Source organism: Impatiens glandulifera, chromosome 2, assembly GCF_907164915.1.
Source record: "Impatiens glandulifera chromosome 2, dImpGla2.1, whole genome shotgun sequence".
Taxonomy (NCBI): Eukaryota; Viridiplantae; Streptophyta; class Magnoliopsida; order Ericales; family Balsaminaceae; genus Impatiens; species Impatiens glandulifera.
Genome location: NC_061863.1, coordinates 36192855 through 36215872, shown reverse-complemented (window position 1 = coordinate 36215872; position 23018 = coordinate 36192855). Strand labels below are relative to the sequence as shown.

General features: G+C 37.0%; 1 protein-coding gene and 1 non-coding gene across 2 annotated transcripts; both read right to left on the bottom strand.

Moving 5' to 3' along the window:
* Positions 1-3386: 3386 nt before the first annotated feature.
* TRNAF-GAA lies at positions 3387-3459 on the bottom strand. The gene has a single exon. It is a non-coding gene; the product is annotated as a tRNA-Phe (tRNA).
* Positions 3460-20322: 16863 nt separating this feature from the next.
* LOC124924615 lies at positions 20323-22686 on the bottom strand. Its single transcript, XM_047464628.1, has 5 exons — positions 22564-22686; positions 22405-22470; positions 21903-21995; positions 21210-21764; positions 20323-20994 (listed from the first exon to the last, which is right to left on the bottom strand). Exons 1-5 carry the CDS (start codon positions 22684-22686, stop codon positions 20323-20325), a joined length of 1509 nt encoding a protein of 502 aa, XP_047320584.1.
* Positions 22687-23018: the final 332 nt, after the last annotated feature.

Genomic DNA, 23018 nt, shown 5'->3' with positions numbered 1-23018 from the left:
GGTTGACAATATAATTTATTCCGCAATTTTCGATCTGAATTTTCTTGTCTTAGTGTTTTTTGTTTGACGAGTAGTTGATCAAGAATGATATTTATGTCATTTGCCTTGTCTCTACTCCGATTTCGCCGTGAACAATATTAAACACAATTAAATATATAACATCACTAATATATTTATTTAATTTTCATATTTTATAAAAGTTTAAATATATTTCTTTAAGTAATATGTATTTTCATTATATTATAATATATATTTATAAGCAGGAATTTTCGAAACTAAACAATATGAAAATAGTAGTAAGAAATTCTCAAAATAGAACGAGACGAGAATGAAAATGCATCCTATGTCCCATTGTCATCCCCTGTGTGTGAGAGTTGTGTTTTTTTAATATAAAAAGCTAGTTATGACCCACTAAATGCTTAAAATCGATAATGCCGAGAAATTGACCCAAATTGCAATTAACCTCATAACTCAATTTCCTCTCAAATCCCGATTGAGACAATAAAACAAAATAGTAAGTTATATTTGATCTTACTTCTAAGAATGTCAATGGGATCGCCGAGCTAAGGTATGAACTTAGATCAAACTCATCACTAAGAACGTCAACCTAGACTAGTTTTGACTTATAAGAGTTACTACATAATTTTATTTGATTAAAAATTAAGAAAAATGTGCTACGTGTATGAACACCGATTTTAAGATTTTATTTTATAATTCAGTGTTTAGTTATACGTGAGAAATGACATCATCAATCAATATGTCTCATGCCCACCCGAAAGGTGATCTCTACTTCAAATATTTGACAATTTATTAAAAATACAAAATTTACACATTTATCAAGAATTTTTGAGATCCTAACTCACCTCTAAAGCATTGGCATAATCCTTATCCTAATAACTTATCTGTTTCTTAGAAATGTAGGTATGTCATGATACAATATAGGAAAGACTAACATCATTATATTTGAAAATACCTTGAAATGGGCAAATAAATTAATGAAGGAATCTCAAAACAATTCTATAAATCATATTATCATTTTAATATTAAGATTTTATTTTTTAAAATTAAAGAAATTAATTTTGTATTTTTTAAAATTTTTAAATGTATGTTATATATACAAATGCACATGTGAGAAATGAGTAAAAGGGTAAATTTGATCAAATGAGGTTATTTTCATATTCAACCTCAAAAATATCAAATTTTATTTTTAATTTTTTAATAAAAATTTCCCCTTTTTATCCTTACTAACCTTTTTTTCTTTTTTTTTCTTTTTCTTTTTCTTTTTCTTCTTCCTTTTCCTTTTCCTTTTCCTTTTCCTTTTCCTTTTCCCCATTTCTCCTTCCCGTTTTCTCTTTTCTCCCCCTCTCTTCCCCGACGATTCTCCAAGCGACATTGCTCCAGCCCTAGCCAGCCACAGCCGCCGTCCCCCTATCTTCCCCGCGACCTTGCTCCAACCCCAGCCGTCGATGCTCCCTGGAATCACAAACAGGCCGACTCCCGACGATCGCCAAGCCCCGAAGACGCTGAGCTCGACGTTCGCCCTGCATTACTAAGGTTAGTAATGCTTAGTTAGTTCTACTCCTCAATGATTTTTCCGTTTTTTGCATGTTGAGTATGAAGTTTTATGGTTTTAGGGTTTTAGTTTAGGATTTAGACTTTAGTTAGAGTTTAGGGTTGAAATGCTTAGTTAGTTTTATTGTTTTGGTTTGAAATGCTTTGATCCGAGAAATGTAGTTTAATCTGAATAGTTTGTGAATGAGGCGTGGATCGTGGGGGTGGGGCGTGGGGGTTGTGCGAGGGGCGTGGGGTAATGTGTGGGTGGGGCGTGGGGCGTTTGCTTGGGCGTGAGTGGGGCGTGGGCTTGGGCGTGGGCTTGGGCGTGGGTGGGGCGTGGAGCGTGGGTTTGGGCGTGGGCTTGGGCTTGGGCGTGGGTGGGGAATGGAGCGTGGGCTTGGGCGTGGACTTGGGCGTGGAGCGTGGGCTTGGGCATGGATGGGGAATGGATTTAATTGCAATTCAATTACGTACCACGCAATATGTAAAACGAATTTTATAAATTTATTAATAAGCGGGGATAGCTCAGCTGGGAGAGCGTCAGACTGAAGATTTGAAGGTCAGGTGTTTGATCTACCTTCACCGCAAATTAGTAATATGGTTCTTGGTTAAGTTTAATTTCTTAAAATAGTGTAGTTAGTTAGCAAAGAATGCAGGTTATACTAAAACTCTACTTCTGGTTTGGTTCATTGCAGGTCTTAGATCTTAGTGTGGATCTAAGTGCAGCCAGTGCTGTAGAAGAATGAATGAGCAAGCACACTCTTTTCCAGTTTTCAATTTCACTGTCATTTGTATTCTCTATTTTTTTTTTAAAAATTGCTTAGAATTCGTATTTATGGATCTATCTATTCCGATAAATTAAAGCACAAGACTCTCTATTTAAAAGAGTTCAAATGTTAGTAGGAGTGAAATCTCCAACAAATTATTATCATCACAAGAATAGATTATGGATCACCAAGAGAGCTTGAAATAATATATACTGCAATTTTGACTGGACAATCAATGATTAAAATGAGAAAAAAATACACTCCCTACTTAAAACACATAAAACTTTCAACTTGTAGCATTTGTATCTTCTTCAACCTTGGGTTTCATGCTGTCATAATTTAGTGGTGGAATTGGCAACTCATAACCGACAATTTCAGACGATACCCGAGAACTCTGAAAGCCCGTCGTCGTATCGATCCTTCTTCTAGAGGAAACTTCTGTAAAGTAAAAAGATAATCACGTATGATGATTTTGTTTATGTAGTACATATTGAAGAAGGAAATAAATTGAAAGGAAACAGCCAATTTTACAGACACTGGAAGATGAGGACGAAACAGAAGAGGATTGTGCATATCATGGCAAAAAGATTGCCATTAACCGATGTTGAAGCAACTTTGGCAAATTTAACCTTGAGTGTTTTGATTCTCTCAACTCTAGCCCGTTTCAAGATTATAAATTGAAAAATCTCTATGATTAGCTTCTGATCAGAAACATCAAGTGACAAAGGTTTTGAAGATCGAGGAGGCCTTGGAGGTTTTTTAGACGATTTTTTCTCCTTAACTACTTTAGTTCTCGTCTCAAACAATTTCACATCATCCAAAACATGAACGTTGCTACTTCTGTTCATAGTTGTTTCAGTGGATCCATCAGTTCTTACCAGAGACCTGCAACAAGTCTTGGAATAAACAGCCATTTGTTCTTGTTCTTCTTCTTCATCACTAATATACCCACCAACACCAATCTCAATATCTGTAGTTTTAGATAAGGAATCTATTACAGCATAACAACTCTGTTTTACCAGGGATGTCACATGGTTTGTTTAAAATTTCTAATAGAAAAAAAATTGCGGTGAAGGTGGATCGAACACCTGACCTTCAGATCTTCAGTCTGACGCTCTCTCAACTGAGCTATCCCTGCTTATTAATATATTTATTAAATTCGTTTTACATATTGTGTGGTACGCAATTGAATTGCAATTAAATCCATGCCCCACCCATGCCCAAGCCCACGCTCCACACTCCACACCCAAGCCCACGTCCAAGCCCACGCTCAAGCCCACGCCCAAGCCCAAGCCCAAGCCCAAGCCCACGCCCACGCCCAAGCCCACGCCCCACCCACGCCCCTCGCACAACCCCCACGCCCCACCCCCACAATCCACGCCCCATTCACAAACCATTCAGATTAAACTACATTTCTCGGATCAAAGCATTTCAAACCAAAACAATAGAACTAACTAAGCATTTCAACCTTAAACCCTAACTAAAGCCTAAATCATAAACTAAAACCTTAAAACCATAAAACTTCATACTCAACATGCAAAAAACGGAAAAATCATTGGGGAGTAGAACTAACTAAGCATTACTAACCTCAGTAATGTTGGGCAAACGTCGGGCTCAGCGTCTCCGGGGCTTGGCGATCGTCGGGAGTCGGCATATTTGTGATTCTAGGGAGCAACGGCGGTTGGGGCTAGAGCAAGGTCTCCGGGGAAGATAGGGGGATGGCGGCTGTGGCTGGCTGGGGCTGGAGCAATGTCGCCTGGGGAGTCGTCGGGGAAGAGAGGGGGAGAAAAGAGAAAACGGGAAGGAGAAATGGGGGAAAAGGAAAAGGAAAAGGATAAGGAAAAGGAAAAGGAAGAAGAAGTGGAGAAGAAAAAGAAAAAAAAGGTTAGTTAGGGTAAAAATAAAAAAAATTTAAAAAAAGGTTAAAAGTAAAAATTGATTTTTTTGAGGTTAAAAATGGGAATGACCCTCTTTTGAGGGTCATTTGATCAAATTTCCCAATAAAAGAGGTCAAACGATCCTAACAAAAAAATTATTTTGGTTAGAAATATTATTCTTTGTTTTTTCTTTGGTTGGACTTTCCAAAATTAATTAGAGCTTAGAATAATTATAACACTACAAATAAATTAAAACTTAAAATAAGACTAATCAAACTATCCCTTAACTGTATAAACCAATCTGTCTGCTGCTCATTTGAAACGAAAATTGGATAAAGCAACTTAGGGCGGACTGGGTGCACTAAATTTGGCTGAACTTTGGGGGCTTTTCCCGGCCAACGGACGGGGTGAAAGACAATACCTAATTTCTCTTACGTTGATAATTACTTCAGTACTGTGAGGTTGGTAGTTAATGTTGGATAATCTTGTTAAACCAAATAAATCAAGCCCTAAATAATATCAACCCAAGTATTTTATCTTAGAAAATATGTTAAAACATATTTTGGAAATATTCTAAATATATTCGCTGACTTTATTTGATTAGATTATATTTTATTCCGTTATTTATTTCTTTTTCAATTCAATATTGTAAGTATATAAATAAGCTACGCCTAGTGCTTAATAAAAGACAATAAAAATATTTTCTCTTTTTACTATATTTTTTTCTACAATAACAAGTGGTATCAGAGCTATACGGTGTTCGATCTGTTTCAATGATGACAGGAAAAAGAAAAAAGGTGATGAACAGAGGCCGGGAGAACGAAGGAGTGATGCACTTCACGTCTCTCACGTGTACTAACTACGCGGACTGGACGATCCTGATGAAGGAGGATCTACAAGCGCAAGGCTTGTGGGATGTCGTTGAAAATGGTCCGGGAGATCTCCGTGAAGATCGAAGAGCTATGTCGTTACTTCTCCGGGCAGTGCAACCGGAGTTGATCCAAACCCTTGGAAGGAAAAAGACGTCAAGGAAGCATGGGACATACTGAAAATCATGCGGGTCAGAGTTAAACGTGTCCGAGAAGCCAAAGCGCAAACACAACAGACAAATTTTGAAAACATTGCGTTTAAAGACAACAAGGGGGTGGAGGCTTTCGACATTCGATTTGCGGCGATCGTCAATGATCTCGAGGTGTTAGGCGATCCAGTGTCCAAGAACAAGGCAAATCTTAAATTTATCATAGTGTACCTTGTGGATACAAGCAGATGGCGATGGAGATTAAGTCACTCGTTGATATGAAAACGTTATACATCGAGGAACTCACAAGTCGGCTCCTAGTCATAGAGGAGCGCGGCGAACTCGATAATGTTAAATCTTTTGGTGAGCGACTACTACTCACAGAAGAGGAATGTCGATGTCGGAAAAGACAATGTGAGCAAGGAAAAAACTTATTCAATAGCGGCAACAAGAAAGGTGAAAATGGTGAACGAAAAAAGGGAAGTGTAAGTATTGTGACATCCTAGGTCATTGGGCTAAGGAGTGTCGCAAGGAGAAGCGAGACCGGGAGCAAGATTAAGCGAAATCTCGTAGAAGCAAATTCCGAGGAAGATGAAGGTTCAATACTACTGATGACAAAGATCTATACCACAACATCAGCCACCGACGACGTACAAGAGGTATTTTTAAATGAAGAAAATGTTGTACCCAAGGATACCACTAACGGCGTGTGGTACCTGGACATCGGAGCTAGTAGTCACATGACGGGTGACAAGAAGGTATTCACAATGCTTGACGAAACTATAAAGGGTCAAGTACGGTTCGATGACAATTCTGTGGTAAATATATGCGGAAAGGGCATGATGATGATTGAATGTGCCATTGACGATAATCGTATTGTATCTGATGTGTTCTATATCCCAAGCCTAAAGAGTAATCTCCTCTTACTTGATCAACTTGACGAAAATGGTTGCAAGATCCTCATCGAAAATGGGGTACTTTGCATCTTTGATCACTTGAGCAAAATACTCGTCCGGGTTTAGCGAACACGTAATCGACTTTATATGTTGAAACTAAATCTCGTAGCACCGGTAAGTCTATTGGTTTAAAAGAATGATATCGCATGGTTGTGGCATACACGCTTCAGTCATTTGCATTATAGTGCTCTTCGAAATCTCTCGCTTAAGGGGTCAGTACATGATATTCAAAAAATCGAGCATGTGGAGAAGTTCTGTGATGGTTATGCGCTCAACAAACAACACATGACTCTGTTTCTACAAACAACTACATATCGAGCACAACGCATACTAGAGTTAATTCACATTGATCTGTGTGGCCCGATTACACCAGCAACCGAAGGTGGGAAACAATATTTCTTGCTTGCAGCCGATGACTTTAGTCAATATATGTGGCTTAAGGTGCTCAAAACGAAGGATGAATCATTGTGCTACTTCAAGAAGATTAAAGCGATAGTAGAGGCATAATGCGAGTGCAAATTGATCGCATTCCGATCCGACCAAGGAGGCGAGTTCAATTCTGATGCATTTGTAGAATTTTGCGAGGAGAACGACATTAAGCACAACACTACGACTTCCTACTCACCACAACAAAATGACGTCGTAGGGAGGCGTAACTAGAAAATAATATAGATGTGACATTGTCTTATGAAGTCAATAAAAGTACCGGGTATATTCTAGGGAGAGGCAGTAAAGACGACTGTATATCTCCTAAACCGTGCACCAACAAAGAGTGTTGAAGGCATGACGCCTTACGAGACTTGGAACAAGAGTAAACCTAACGTACACCATTTGAGGATTTTCGAATGCATGGCACATGTGAAGAATCTCGGTATGGGCATTCACAATCTCACGGATCGCTCGACACCAAGGGTACTAGTAGGTTACGAAGAGGGAGCGAATTCCTCAGGTGTATGATCTAGCAAGGAAGCAGTTAAATGTGACTAGAGACATTGTTTTCGAGAAACATTTTTTTTGGAATTAGGAGATAATTGATAGCACGAAGATGCAAACAATATCAACTATATTCATTATGGTCTATCCCAAAGAGACCAATGTTTCGACGCCTAAATCTAGTGCATAGGAACTAGAGCCACAAATGCTTGTGCCTAGTTCGAGGCAAAACTAGTGGGCCACACCGCCAACACATGATGACGCCTAAGGGTGGGTCGGTACGGTATACCTTAATATTTTATCCATACCTTATACCTTACCTAAAATTTCGGTATGTAAAAAATGCATACCTTTACCTTATTTTGATTTCGGTATACCTTGTTTCGATATACTTTAATTTCAGTATACCTTATTTTCGGTACAGTATCAATATTATACCTTTATACCTAAAAAATATATTAATTTTAAAAAAAATCAATCCTATCGGTAAGGTAGAGATTGCATATATGGAATAATATTTCAGTATAATTATATTTTGATATTATTCAAAAATTATATTTCTATAATTAAATTAATTTCAAATCTATTTAATTATTTCTTTATAAGTATTATATATATATATATTAACTTATAAATACTATTTCGGTATTTTGGTATATCTCGATATACCAAAATTTTAAAAATCTGATACCTTTACCGTATCAATAATAACGGTATCGGTATCATACCTTACATTTTTTTCGATATACCTTAAAAGTCGATATTTTCGATATATTACGGTACGGTATTTTTGATATACTTTTAATATCGGTTATCAAAACCTCGACATTACCGATGGGTTGAAGACATATAGAATCTTACTAATGAGGTCATTAATATCGAAGTAAGTAGACTTTGTTTTTTGGCGGCTGAGGAGCCTAAAAGCGTGAACGAGGCACTTACCGATGTGTCTTAGAAGGATGCCATGGAGGAATAGATGAAGTCAATTCTTGAGAACAAAATGTGGAAGATATTGTCAATTCCAATTGGTCATCGAGCCATCGAGCTCAAATGGGTGTTCAAAGTTAAAAAGGATCCATATGGAAACATTTTGAAGCACAAATCGAGACTCATCGCAAAAGGATATGCGTAGCGCCAAGGGGTGAATTTCGAGGAAAAATTTGCTTAGTAGCAAGAATGGAAATAATACGTCTATTACTCGCACTCGCTGTACAATGTAAGTGGCAAGTACACCACATGCATGTGATATCAGCATTCTTGAATGGTGATCTCGTAGAGGAGGTCTATGAAGAACAACCACTTGGGTTCATCGATTGCAAGAACGAACGTAGAGGTCTAAAGTTGCGTAAGGCATTATACGGGCTCCGACAAGCACCATGAGCATGGTACTCTTAATTAGACGCCTCCCTTAATTCACTTAGTTTCACAAGAAACCCGCTCGAGCATGCCGCCTATAGAAGAGGTGATGCTCAATCTTTCTCGTTGGTTTGTGTTTATGTGGATGACTTGATTATTACGGGAACAATGTACAAGACATCATCAAGTTCAAGATACAGATACATGAAATATTTAAAATGAGCGACCTCAGTCTTCTAAGTTACTATTTGGGGATCGAAGTATGTTAAAACGACGGTGAAATTACATTGTGTCAAAAGGCATATGCTGCAAAGAATTTGGAGAAAGATGGCATGTGTGACTGTAACCCATGTCATACTCAAATGGAGCATTGAATCTGTTTCAATAAGAATGACGGGAGTACGACTGTGGATGCAACAAGTATCAGAGCATAACTCACCGTCTTTGCTACCTAGTAAACACGCTACTTGATATTGCTCACGTTGTGGGCAAAGTTGGTCGATACATGGATGCGCCAAGTTCTATATATTGGTCTACGATCAAGTAGATATTTTGATATGTACGAGGTGCGCTGGGTTATGAGTGCTGTTATAAGTCGGGAGGAGGTGAAACTACATTAGTAGGCTACATCGATAATGATCTCGCTGGAAATATTGACGACCGAAAAATCACCTCCAAGATAGTTTTCTTTATCGGAAGCAACATATTGAATTGGACTTCGCATAAGCAGAAGATTGTTGCTTTATCTTCACGCGAGGCCGAGTACATCGCATCGACGACAACGACATGTCAAGGTGTCTATCTTAGTCGTCTTATCAACGAGCTAGTTGGGTGTAAAGAATTGAAATTTAATCATTGATTAATAACAAGTCAGCCATTTCTCTCTACAAGAATCCAGTTCATCATGAGAGGAGTAAACACATTGACACGAAGTTTTATTATATCCGAGAGTGCATTGTAGCAAGTAATTGATATTGACCACGTTGACACTAGTGACTAGCTAGCTGATATCCTAACAAAGGCGTTAGGGAGAAATAAGTTCATCGAGATGCGTTTGAAGCTCCGTATCAAGCAAGTTAAAGCGGTATAACAAGATTAAAGGGGTGATTTGTTGGATAACCTCGTTAAGCCCAAGTATAAGTTGTAAGGGGTATAAATTATAAAGAGGTATTAAGAGGTATAAATTATATAGGTGGTTAGTGTTTGATTGAGAGTATAAAATAAGTATAAATTATATAAATTTTATTATTTTGTGTTTGGTTAGTGGTATAAAAATGTAGTAAGAAGTGTAAAAGACTATTTTACCCTTATATTTATATAAATTATTTATCTTATAGGTAGTTGTATTATTAATCCTATTAAAATTAATATATTTATTTTATAGGTAGTTGTATTATTAATTATTTTGAAATTAATAAAAAAAATTATATATAATTATTATATAAATATATTTTTTAAATAAATTCATTTCTTTAAATAAGTTATATTTTTTAAATATATAAATATAAATTTATTTTATTGATTTATTTAAATAATATATATTTTAAATATATAAATATAAATAATTTATAAATACCTCACACCATAATTGTTAACTAGAATAATTTATAATATTTTATTGATAGAAAATTATAAAGTCTTGATAAGGAAAAATGTATTGAAAGTGCAGAATTAAATACATCAAATTGCTTCTAACAATTTAATAAAGTCTTAAATTACTTAACTTATAATATGCCCATAGTTCATCCTAGAGCTGACATCGTGCTTAAACAGTTATATTCGACATGGGCAAGTCGTGTTAGACTCTCAATCATGTCGTATTGTGTCGTGTCTTAATCTTATGCGTGTCGTATCGTGTCTTAACTCACACAAAATATTATGATTCACAGGCTCTTTTGTATCGTGTTAATTCGTGTCAACGAGTTTATTCGTGTCGTGCTAATTCATGTTTAAATTTGTATTTCATTTTATTCCGACTAGAGTTTCGAACCTATTGTGTCACGTCGATAAATTATTAACGAATTTTATTTGAATAATTATTTATAAGTTTTTAAAACATATTTTAAGTAATTGACATTCAAATTATTATTTATGAAATTATATGTTAAAATTTATATCTACACATCTTACATATTTAACATCTTAATTAGTTTTTTAAATAACATATTTAACTCATTTAACTTATTAAATTAATTTAAATTTTATAAATTAAAATAAATAAATTAATAATAATATTTTATAATTTTAACTAATAATATAATTTAATATATATATATATATATATAAATAAATAAATAATTAACATGAGTGTGTCAAGACACGACATGACACCCGTTAAAATGGACATCGACACGATACGATTGAGTTGAAACTCTAGTCGGAATAACATAAAACACGAATTTAAACACAAATTAAATGACACGAATAAACTCAAATATACGAATTAACACGACACGAAAGAGACCTTGAGTCATAATATTTTGAGTGGGTCAAGACATGATACGACACACATGAAATTAAGACACGACACAACACGACACGATTGAGAGTCTAACACGACTTGTCCGAGTCGAATACAACCATTTAGGCACGATGCCCAACTCTATAGGATGAACATAGTGCCTCACCCCTAGGCGGAGGAGCAATTACCGCCGCAAAATGAACTTCTTGGAAGGAAGAATGCCAGACAAGGTAGGCCTGACACAAAAGGCGAGCTTGAATTTCGTTTGTTACACTTATTCTTGGCGGCAATTTCTGTATTCCTATTGAACGTCGTAAAGAATTTTTGATTTGTTATTACTTTTAAGTTAGCTAATAAAATTCAATCTTTCATTTGTTCATCATTAACTAAAAATAATTTAAAGTTTTTTTGGTTGACAAGATATTTTGTTGCAGCTCGGCCAACCAATGTCTTTGGAATCTTGTATTGGCTGGTTTGGACATTTACGTCCTTACGACGGGACGGAGACTATAGAGTCGTGTAGTTATCGGAATCTTTACTCTTATTGATTTGATATGTAATTAAATTATTTTAAGTCAATTATTAGACCATCTATTTTTTATATTTTATTGTTTTAAATCTTGAAATATGATTATCGAGAAAAAAATATCTTTAAGCGATTTCAAATGATTGATCAATAGTGATAGCATATAGGATATAGGGTCAGTTAGTGATTAACCGATCTACAAAGTGTTTAAGATAATATATACTAATGCTACACTTCTGTATTTTACAGATTACAACCACCCTCACTTTTTCTGCTGCTTGTGCATTATCTGCAGTTACAGTTCTTTCTCGTACAACTCTTCCAAATTGTTCCCAAGTTCCGTGTACACAGTTTGAAGCAACGACAACATTAGCTTTCTTAAGCTGGTTGGCCAGTTTTCCATCTTTTATAATGAACTTTTGGACTTTATTTTCCTAATATGATTTGCTATGATCTTTTTCGGGAAATTTGATCAAATGACCCTCAAAAGAGGGTCATTCCCACAACTAACCTCATTAATTTCAATTTATATTTTTAAACTTTTTTTAAAAATTTTGACACTTTACCCTTACTAACCTTTTTTTTTCTTTCCTCTTCCTTCCCTTTCCTTTCCCCCCATTCTGCCAGTTTTCTTTCACCATCTCTTCCCTCGCGGCGGTTCCTCTCTCCTCCTTCACGATCGCCGACTCCCCAGCGATCACCGGACGACTACACCCTCGAGCCCAAGCCCCAGCCGGACGACTACCCCCACGACGCTGATCCCTATAGCAGAAACTGGCTTTGGATTGTTCTCCCTATAACAGACTTTAAGGAGGACGCTAAGCCCCGATTATTGAGGTTAGTTCGACTACTCAGTTTGATTTTACTGTTTTTATATGTTGAGTATGAAGGTTTTATGGTTTTAGGATTTTAGTTTAGGGTTTAGGGTTATAATGCTTAGTTACTTCTATTGTTTTGGTTTGACATGCTTTGATCCGAGGTATAGTTTAATTTTAATGGTTTGTAAATGGGGCGTGGATCGTGGGGGTGGGGCGTGGGGGTTGTGCGTGGGACATGGGGTAGTGCATGGGCTTGGGCGTGAATGGGGTGTGGGGGTGGGGTGTGGGCTTGGGCGTGGGCGTGGGCTTGGGCTTGGGCGTGGGCATGGGCTTGGGCGTGTGCTTGGGCGTGGGCTTGGGCGTGGAGCATGGAGCGTGGGCTTGGGCGTGGGTGGGGCGTGGATTCAATTGCAATTCAATTGCGTACCACGCAATATGTAAAACTAATTTAATAAACTTTTTAATAAGCAGGGATAGCTGAGTTGGGAGAGCGTTAGGCTGAAGATCTGAAGGTCTAGTGTTCAATCCATCTACACTGCAAAATTTTTTTTCTATTGGAAATTTTAAACAAACCATGTGACATCTCTGGTAAAACAGAGTGATGATATATATAAGTATTGAAATGATTTTGATATTTATGAATTATTGTTTCAAAAGGTTGTGTGTAGTTTGATTTAAATTGGATTTTGTCTTTTATTCGAGAATTGATATATTTGGAAGTTGTAACATATATGGGCATGTAAGATTGATGTTATGTTGTTTTCTATGCTTATTTCATGTGTAGCTAATGCTACTTTGTTTCCTCTGTATTATTAGTTATTTCGTATGTTTAAGGTACGACTTTTGTGGTATTAATTTTCCACTTATATTTTTTGTTGGTTAGGATCCTAGCAAACTATCGACATATTGAGATATGAAATTTTCAGGAACTCAAGAAGAATTTGACGAGGCACTACAAACGTCTACTACTCTTTATGTTGGGAACATGTCATTTTACACCACCGAAGAGCAAGTTTATGAGTTGTTCTCCCGAGCTGGAGAAATTAAGAGGCTAACTATGAGCCTTGATAAGAACACAAAAACTCCTTGCGACTTTTTTAAGAGGCTAACTATGGGCCTTGATAAGAACACAAAAACTCATTGCGGCTTTTGCTTTGTCCTGTAAGAATTGTTGATATTATATATTGGGAACATGTCATTTTACACCACTGAAGAGCAAGTTTATGAGTTGTTCTCCCGAGCAGGAGAAATTAAGAGGCTAACTATTGTCCTTGATAAGAACACAAAAACTCTTTGCGGCTTTGGCTAAGAGGCTAACTATGGACTTTGATAAGAACACAAAAACTCCTTGTGGCTTTTGCTTTGTCCGGTAAGAATTGTTGACATTATATACATTGGTATTATATATAAACCCTTTAAACATCTGTTTTATTTATTCCCCATTTTCTTGACTAGATGTTTTACATATTTTAATAACATGTTTGGTATGACCCAAAATTGAAAGCACTTACAGACATCAACATTAAATATGTTATGCGTATGATGGCTGACAAGAACCCTTAATTACTCATATATTCTGTGATTTCTCAAATGGTATTGAAAGTTGGCATTTGTTGATCAATGTGACATGCATTAGTCATAGATGAGTAGGAGAATAATATATGAGATGGTATCAAAACATAAATTGACAAAATCCAATTTAAATCAAATTGCACACACAACCCTTTTGAAAGAATAATTCATACATATCAAAACCATTTCAATGCTTATATATATCATCACTCTATTTAAAATTTCCAATAGAAAAAAAAACTTTTGCAGTTAAGATGGATCGAACACCTGACCTTCAAATCTTCAGTCTGACGCTCTCCCAACTGAGCTATCCCCACTTATTAAGAAGCTTATTAAATTAGTTTTACATATTGCGTGGTACGCAATTGAATTGCAATTGAATCCACGCCCCACCCACGCCCAAGCCCACGCTCCACGCCCAAGCCCACGCCCAAACCCACGCCCCACGCCCCACGCACCACTCCCACGCCCCACGCCCCACCCCCATGCCCCATCCACGCCCATGCCCCACGCACAACCCCCACGCCCCATTCAAAAACCATTCAGATTAAACTATACCTCAGATCAAAACATTTCAAACCAAAACAATATAACTAACTAAGCATTTCAACCCTAAACCCTAAACTAAAATCCTAAAACAATAAAACTTTCATACTCAACATGCAAAAACAGTAAACTCATACTGAGTAGTCGAACTAACCTCAGTAATCGGGGCTCAACGTCCTCCTTAAAGTCTGCTACAGGGAGAACAATCCAAAGCCAGTTTCTGCTACAGGGCTCAGCGTCACGGGAGTAGTCGTCCGACTGGGGCTTGGGCTCGAGGGGGTATTCGTCCGGCTGGGGCTCGTGCTCGAGGGCGTAGTCGTCCGGCGATCGCTGGGGAGTCGACGATCGTGAAGAAGGTGGAGAGGAACCGCCGCGAGGGAAGAGAGGGTGAAAGAAAACGGGCAGAATGGGGGGAAATGAAAGGGAAGGAAGAGGAAAGAAAAAAAAGAAAAAAAGGTTAGTTAGGGTAAAAGAGTCAATTTTTTAGAAAAAGGTTAAAAATACAAATTGGAATTACTGAGGTTAGTTGTGGGAATGACCCTCTTTCGAGGGTCATTTGATCAAATTTCCCTCTTTTTCTTACTAGTAAGAAATAAATAACAATGAAATGGATGAACTAGAGTTGGGCAACGGGTTGAATCAACACGAATCGACATGATACAACACGAACCGACATGATACACAATATTATCTCAGTCAGGTCGTGTGTTGGACATGACATAAGTACGAGACTACACTATCACGACACGATTATAGGTTTATACAATCGTAACACGATCACGAGTCGACACAGACACAACATAAGTAAAGACACGACACGATCAAGAGTATACACACAAAATGACATAAACACAATTAGTCACATCACCTAAACTATTCAACTTTACACTAACATTTTCTTTAAATCTATTTACATTCTCGTTCATTTAATAAATTATTTAATTTTATAATTATAATATATATAATTAAAACTAAACGTACTAAATTAAAATATTAACTTAAATAATATATTATAAATTAAAATATAAATAATTTTTTTTTTATAAGAATAGATTGGTGGTCTCCAAATAATTCCCTCTATTATTAATTTTATTAATATATTTATTTATTTTTAAAATTTTAAATAATTTATAATTTCAATTATTATTATTCAATAATAAATATATAATAATAATTTAATTTTGATAATAAATAATATATATTTATAATTTTTACCCACCTTTTCATTAAATTATAATATAATAATATATATTTATAAATATATCAACTACAAATTTTTAAAATTTTTATCCATCTTTTCTATTTCCTTTCCTAAATTACCAATATTATTCCAATTTTTTTCTCTAACTAAATTGATTTAGATTCTTATTTAATTAATAAATTATTTAATTTTATTAATTATTAACTAATTTTATTTAAATAATTTCTTGTAAATTTTAATACACATTTTAAATAATTAACATTCAAATTATTATTTATAACTGTGATAAAATTTATATATCTACCCATCTTACATTAACTTATTAAATTAATTTAAATTTTCTAAATTAAAATAAATTAATAATTATATTTTATAATTTTTAATAACAATATAATTATATATATATATAGAACGGGTATCGACGCCACAAGATTGGGTCGAAACTCCAATCGGAATAACACAAAACACGAATTAGCATGACACGAATTAACACTATACAAAAGAGCTCGTGTATTATAATATTTTGAGTGAGACAAGACACGATACGACACATATAAAATTAAGACACGACACAAAACAACCCAACACAATTGACAGTTTAACATGACTTTTTCCGACGAATACGTCCGTTTATGTACGATATCTCGTATCTAGGTGTGGAACGTGGGGTGATGGGACCTTTTCTTAATAATAAATATAATACGAAAGCAAAACTAATAAGCTCGGATAAATAATAGATTATATAGGTCTAATATTTGGGATTTTACCCACAAATATATATATTTTTTAAATAATTTTTTTTGTTACAGTGTAAAAATTTTGAAAACAAAAGTATGACTAATTAGGTAAACTTATAAATAATTGATAAACAAAAGAAGGGAAAGTTGATGGCTATTTAAAATTATGTGGTTCATTTATAATAAATTATGATAGTGATTTTGAAGTTCTAAATAATTTTTTTTTATAAAAATAATTTAAATGTATTAATATATAATAATTAAAATAAAATTTTCTATCGAAATGATTTTGGAAGTAATATGGACGACTTAAAAAATGTTAAAAAATTATATACATAGAAAATTAACTAGAGGCATATATAAATCCAAATAACCTCCGGATTCATTTCTTTCTCTCACTGTCTTGCCTAGGGAAATTTGATGAGGTTATTTGATCTGATGGTAAATTGATAATTTTATTGCGCTCGTGGTGATTTTATTTTTTTTTGGACGATTTTGCCCTTGTCGCGAAACGCTAAGTCACTTAGCGTTTCGCGAAGTGACGACATGTGAAATGTCCAAATTGCCCTTACTATTTAATATAACCTCCGTACTTTTTTTTTTCATTTTTTTCTTCTCCTTCTCTCTCTTCCCGCTCTTCTCCTCCTTCTCTCTAAACTCCGGCGGCGGCGGCGGCGATCTCGTCGGAGATCTCGGCGGAGAAGTTCGTTCGAAATCCACTATGAGCTCGACGACGTGCACGAGCACTGTTCCAATAGGTACGTCTATTTGAAGCATGTTTTATTGATGTTCGTTTTCTGAGATTGATTAGGGTTTACTTCCCGTTTCGCTAAGTGCCCAACGATTCGCGAAGGACTTCTCGTTTCGCTAAGTGCCTTACGATTCGCGAAGGCCTTCCCGTTTCGCTAAGTTCATAGCGATTCGCGAAGTATTAATTATCCGTCTCTAAATCAAATCATGTTTTTATATTGCAGCTGAAGTTTTCGTTTTCTATAATGGAGAGTGGAAACTTGATGCTGATGGAATACTGTATTTTGATGCATCTTCAATCAAAACATTTGATCTACCCCAAAATACTCGTTATGCTGAATTACTTGATATACTCTACGATAGACTTAATCTCCAGATATCAGCATACGATTTAGTGCTCCAAGTGAAGTATGATATTCCGAATATCAGAAATCCAAAACCTGTTTTTATTGATAATGATGGGGATTTGAACACATATCTATCACGCTTGATTTTGGGTCGAACAGTGTCACCATTGTGTGTATCTGTAGTGGAGAAGTCAGCGTTTAGTAAAGAAAAGATACCACTACTTACATACCCAACTCAAGAAAGTATACTACCACCATAACTTACTCAGAAATTTGTTCCACTTGTTGTACCCTTGGAATTCTTTGTTGAAAGTCAAAATGAAGCCGGAGAAACCTCTTTGCCTCACATCCCACTTACTCAGGACTTGCATATTAATAGTGGTGAAAAAGCATCAATACCTATACAACCAAGTGCAAGAAGATCATCATTGGGTACACCAACTAGTGCAAGAAAGGCATCAAATGGTACACCAACAAGTGCAAGAAGATCATCAATGGGTACACCATCTAGTGCAAGACGATCTTCAATGGGTACACCATCGACAGACCCGACAGACACATCACCGCCAGACCCCACATTTGCGATGGCATTAACTAGTGAAACCGTATTGGAAGTTGGTTCGTTCTTTGAAAATAAAAAAGAACTTCAACTTGCTCTATATAAATATGCGATGGCCAATCATTTTGAATTCAAAGTGGAGAAGTCAAGAAAAAATCTTTGGGAACTCAAATGTTTGGATGAGACATGCAAGTGGAGTTTGCGGGCTGTGAAAGGTAAGTTTTCTGAGATGTTTGAGATCCGGACATTTGAGCATCAACACTCATGCTCAACTTTGTCGAGGCCCAAGAAAAAAATGCAAACACCAGCATGGGTTATTGGGCAGTGCGTGAAGAGCAAGTACATGGACCATCATCATAACCACTTGCCTAAGAAAATAATTGAAGACATGCAGACAACTTATGGGATATTTTTGACTTATAATAAGGCATGGAGGGCAAGGGAAAATGCTTTAATAGCGGTGCGAGGGACGGTAGAGGATTCTTATGGAATACTGCCATCATACCTTTACATGTTGGAGAAGTGTAATCCTGGTACCATTACCAACATACAGACAGACGAGCTCGGTCACTTCAAGTATATGTTCATGTCCCTAGGCCTCTCAATTAGGGGTTTCAAATCCTTTTGCCGTCCTGTATTATGTGTTGATGCTAGTTTTCTTAAGCACAAGGTGGGTGGTCAATTATTGGTGGCTATTGCATTGGATGCGAATGAGCAACTATATCCTGTCGCATTCGGCGTTGTTGATTCAGAGAATAATAACTCCTGGACTTATTTCATGCAAAAACTGAGAGACGCAATTGGATTAGTTGATGATCTCGTCTTCGTATCCGACAGACACCCAAGCATCGCTAATGCCTTGTGTGCTGTTTTCCCAGAAGCAGACCACGGTGCGTGCACATATCACATAAAGATGAATATTGTGGCCAAATTCAAAAGTGATAAGTGTCATGCGGAGTTTGATTCGGCTTCAAGGGCATACACTGTCCACGAATTTAATCGTTGGTTTGAGAAAATCAAGGTTAAAGATCACCGGATTGCTGCCTATTTGGAAGAAATTGGGTTCCCAAGATGGAGTAGAGCATTTTTTCCCGGTAAGCGATACAATCAACTGACAAACAATTATGCTGAGAGTTTCAATAGTCAGAGCAGGGAAGCCAGAAAGTATCCCATTTCAGAAATGGCTGAGTATTTAAGATTCACAATACAACAATGGTTTAACGATAGAAGAGAAAGAGCGTCTAATCACGAAGAAGTTTTATCTCCAAATTATGAGAAGGTGTTACGTGAGGGATTCGAGAAGGCCAGATTCTATACAGTCCAATCGCTTAACCGATTCGAGTTTTATGTGCATGACAATCAGTCCCATTTCAAAGTCAATTTGAAAGACATGAACTGCACTTGTAGAGTATTCGAAGTTTCGGGACTTCCTTGTACGCATGCAATGGTTGCTGCCCGTAGTCGGAATTTGGTTTCTTATGACTTCTGTTCAAGGTATTAATATCTAGCTCACGTGTTCATTCTGTTTAACCAATTAATAATTCGTTATATTTTCCCTACACACAGGTATTACACAACTGAGTGTTGGATAAATTCATATGTCGAGACATGTTATCCTCCCGGTGATGAAGAAAATTGGGATGTTCCCGAACATATCAAGCAACGTTCGTGTCTTAAACCAAATGTGAAGGTTAAGAAAGGCAGGCCACAAACAAAGCGTAGGTCATCCCAGGGTGAGGTCCGTAAGATCCCGAGACGATGCAGCTCATGTGCTGGGCTTGGACATAATAGGGCAACATGCAAAGCAGCTATGCCTGCACCATCTACTGCACGAGCTTCATCATCTAAGCAGCATGACTCATCATCTAAGCAGCATGACTCATCATCTCAACAATATGAACCTTTAGCTTGATAGATACTATGTTGTAATATATGTTGTTAATTGAACTATGGTACTTGTATGTTGTTAATTCAGGTTTAATGTTTATGTTGTATGTTCTAGTAGTAGTAGTATATGAGTAGGGAAACGATGAGTATTAACTTAGCGAAACATGAGGCACTTAGCGAAACGGGAGACACTTAGCGAATCGGGAGGGACTTAGCGAAACGGGAGGCACTTAGCGAATCGAAAAGTGCTAACTTAGCGAAACGAAAAGTACTTGGCGAAACGAAGAGTACTTGGCGAAACGAAGGCTACTAACTTATCTTTTTTGTAGGTTGAAGGGTCAATTTACAATACATCAATTTACACAAAATAATTTACAATACATCATCCAACTTCCAAAATATTCATCAAGGTTTACAATACATCAAAATAAGTTATCCAATTTACACAAAATAATGTTTAAGGTTCCATAATCTGATGGAATAACCGGACCGCCATCTTCTGCCTAAAAAACCCCATGTTTTCTGAGGTCACATTGTGCACGGGTTGATTAGCGGTCAAGTGTTCCATGTACATTAGCATGAAGACCCCACAGTCCCCGCTCTCTGTTGCCCGTGGGACTTCTCCAACCTTAGTAGCAGCGGTTTTCACTTTGGGGTGTGGAAACCGTTTGTAAGTCATTGGTTGGATGGGGCCTTCGAAGTTGAAATTAGGATACCTTACCCTCTCACCGGGAGTGATTGTTTTGGCGAATATAATTGGAATCATGTCGCAGAAGGGTTTCAAATAAGGATCCAGATTCTTATAAAGATAGGCATCACAGTCGTACACGTCAATGCGGTACTTTTGAAGACGTGCTACACACAAAATCCAGTGTTTCTGGTTAATGTTCACTGGCATGTAGACATCGTCAATTGTTGACCATTCTGGCATATATCTATGTGGTGCGCCCATATAATAGTCTTTGAATTCGTCGACTGTAAATTTGGCAGGATCCTTAATAAAAGCCCTGTGCAGTCGCCTGATTCTATCCGACAATACGCAATCCCCAATTGCCGCATGTGTATTTTTATATGTCTTGGGATAGCAGGAAATCCTTTTCCGCAGAAGATGGCAGAATGCATCGATTTCCTGCACAATGGGAGCATACAACATACATTCAGTACATATCAAATAACATTGACTAAGTACTTAGCGAAACGAAGAGTACTTGGCGAAACGAGAGGTACTTAGCGAATCGACAAGTACTTGGCGAAACGACAAGTACTTGGCGAAACGACAAGTACTTGGCGAAACGACAAGTACTTAGCGAAACGAAGATTAATGAATTGATTTGCACGACTTACAGTGTCTTCAATCCATGTAAACCTTGTTACAACTCTAACCAACACTTCCTTCTTTGCTTGAACCGTATGTAAATCCGTTGTCGAATTATCGGTTTTTGGATCATCCAACCACGCCTTTACTTTATCCAGCAGCTCATCTTCAAATTTTTGAAGGTGATTCACTTTCATAAGATCCTTCGTCTTGGGGATTTTTGACGAGGAAGGGTTGGTGTACGAGTCATCTTTTTTCGGCTTCCTCACTCTCCTCCCATAATTTCCTTTAGGAGGAGTATTGTATAACTGGAAATCGTCATTGTCATCATTGTCATCATTTGTCTGTGCCTTCACATCCCCCACAGTCTTCTCATCCTTCACCTTCAAATCCTTCACCTTCAGTTTCAGATCAACCTCCACATCATCCACCTTAGCCACACCATCCAGCTTCTCACCGTCCTCCAATTTAGCCTCAACCTCCATCTTTACGTCCTCCACCTTCGCATCGTTGTCTTTTCGTTCATCCTCCACCTTCTCATCATCATCGACCTTCTCATCGTTGCCTTTTCTTTCATCCTCCACCTTCTCATCATCATCGACCTTCTCATCGTTCTCCACCTTATCCTCATCCATCTTTTCATCATCATCCACCTTTTCATCGGTCTCCACCTTCTGTGCGTCCTCCACCTTCTCAACGTCCTCTTTTTGTTCATCCTCCACCTTCTCATTGTCCTCCATTACATCGTCTTTCCCATCAGTCCCATCATTCACCTTCTCATCATCCCCCACAGTCTCCTGCATCACTATCATCTCCTACAAAATAGACAAAATTCACACTTAGCGAATCGACAACAAGTAATTTGCGAAACGGAAACTACTTTGCGAAACGAAAAATACTAACTTAGCGAAACGGAAACTACTTTGCGAAACGAAAAATACTAACTTAGCGAAACGGAAACTACTTTGCGAAACGAAAAATACTAACTTAGCGAAACGGAAACTACTTTGCGAAACGAAAAATACTAACTTAGCGAAACGAAAACTACTTTGCGAAACGAAAAGTTCGCAGAATACCTCTTTCTTCTCCTCCTCCTGTTCAACCTTGCTCTTCTCAACTTCGACATCCTTCTTACAATCCTTAACCTGCAAAATAGGTACTGGTCAGATCAGATATGTACTTAACGAAATGAAATGTAATGTGCAAAATTAAATATCTCCATACCTCAGCCTTCTTTTCCTCTTCGACCTTCACAGCCTTCTTAGAGTCCTTCTTCTTACTCTTCTTCTTCTTTATATTCTCCTCCATATCATCTAATCTGGTTAATAATATGGACATCCTTTTGTTGGATTTTTCTAACAACTGTTTAGACATATTAAAAACCATCTTCTTGAACGACTCAATGTTTTCTTGTTGAGTTTCTTGGATTGTGATTTTTAGCTCTTTGATGAGCTCTGTTTTCATCTTTTTCATCTCCTCTTTCATCTCTATTTTCAGCTCCTCCATCTCATTAAAATCACATCCAACAGTAGGTGTTGGAGCCCGAGGAGAAGGTGTGTCAGCCCGAGGACTTGAGGTCGCGGATGGGGGAGTAAGAATGCGGGCCGGAATCGATTCATAAGCAAGCTTCTTCTTCAAGTTGGCTGCTTCTTTAAGAGTAGCATCAGCCTTTCTCTTCCTCGTGGCAGGTTTGGGGGGAATCGGAGTAACTTCTTCATCTTCACTTTCATCATCTTCATCAAAATCATCTTTTATTACCTTCCCATCAGTAAATCCCTCAAAAAAATCATCAGCTGTCTCGTCGATTTGCTCAAATACATCACCACTGTATAACCTCT

Coding starts and splice junctions, on each gene's coding strand:
- LOC124924615 (XM_047464628.1), bottom strand. CDS start 22,686: ATGGAGGAGCTGAAAATAGAGATGAAAGAGGAGATGAAAAAGATGAAA. Junction 21,765..21,902: donor TAATGGAGGACAATGAGAAG/GTGGAGGATGAA, acceptor GATGATGAGAAG/GTGGAGGATGAAAGAAAAGG. Junction 20,995..21,209: donor TTACATGGATTGAAGACACT/GTAAGTCGTGCA, acceptor CCCATTGTGCAG/GAAATCGATGCATTCTGCCA.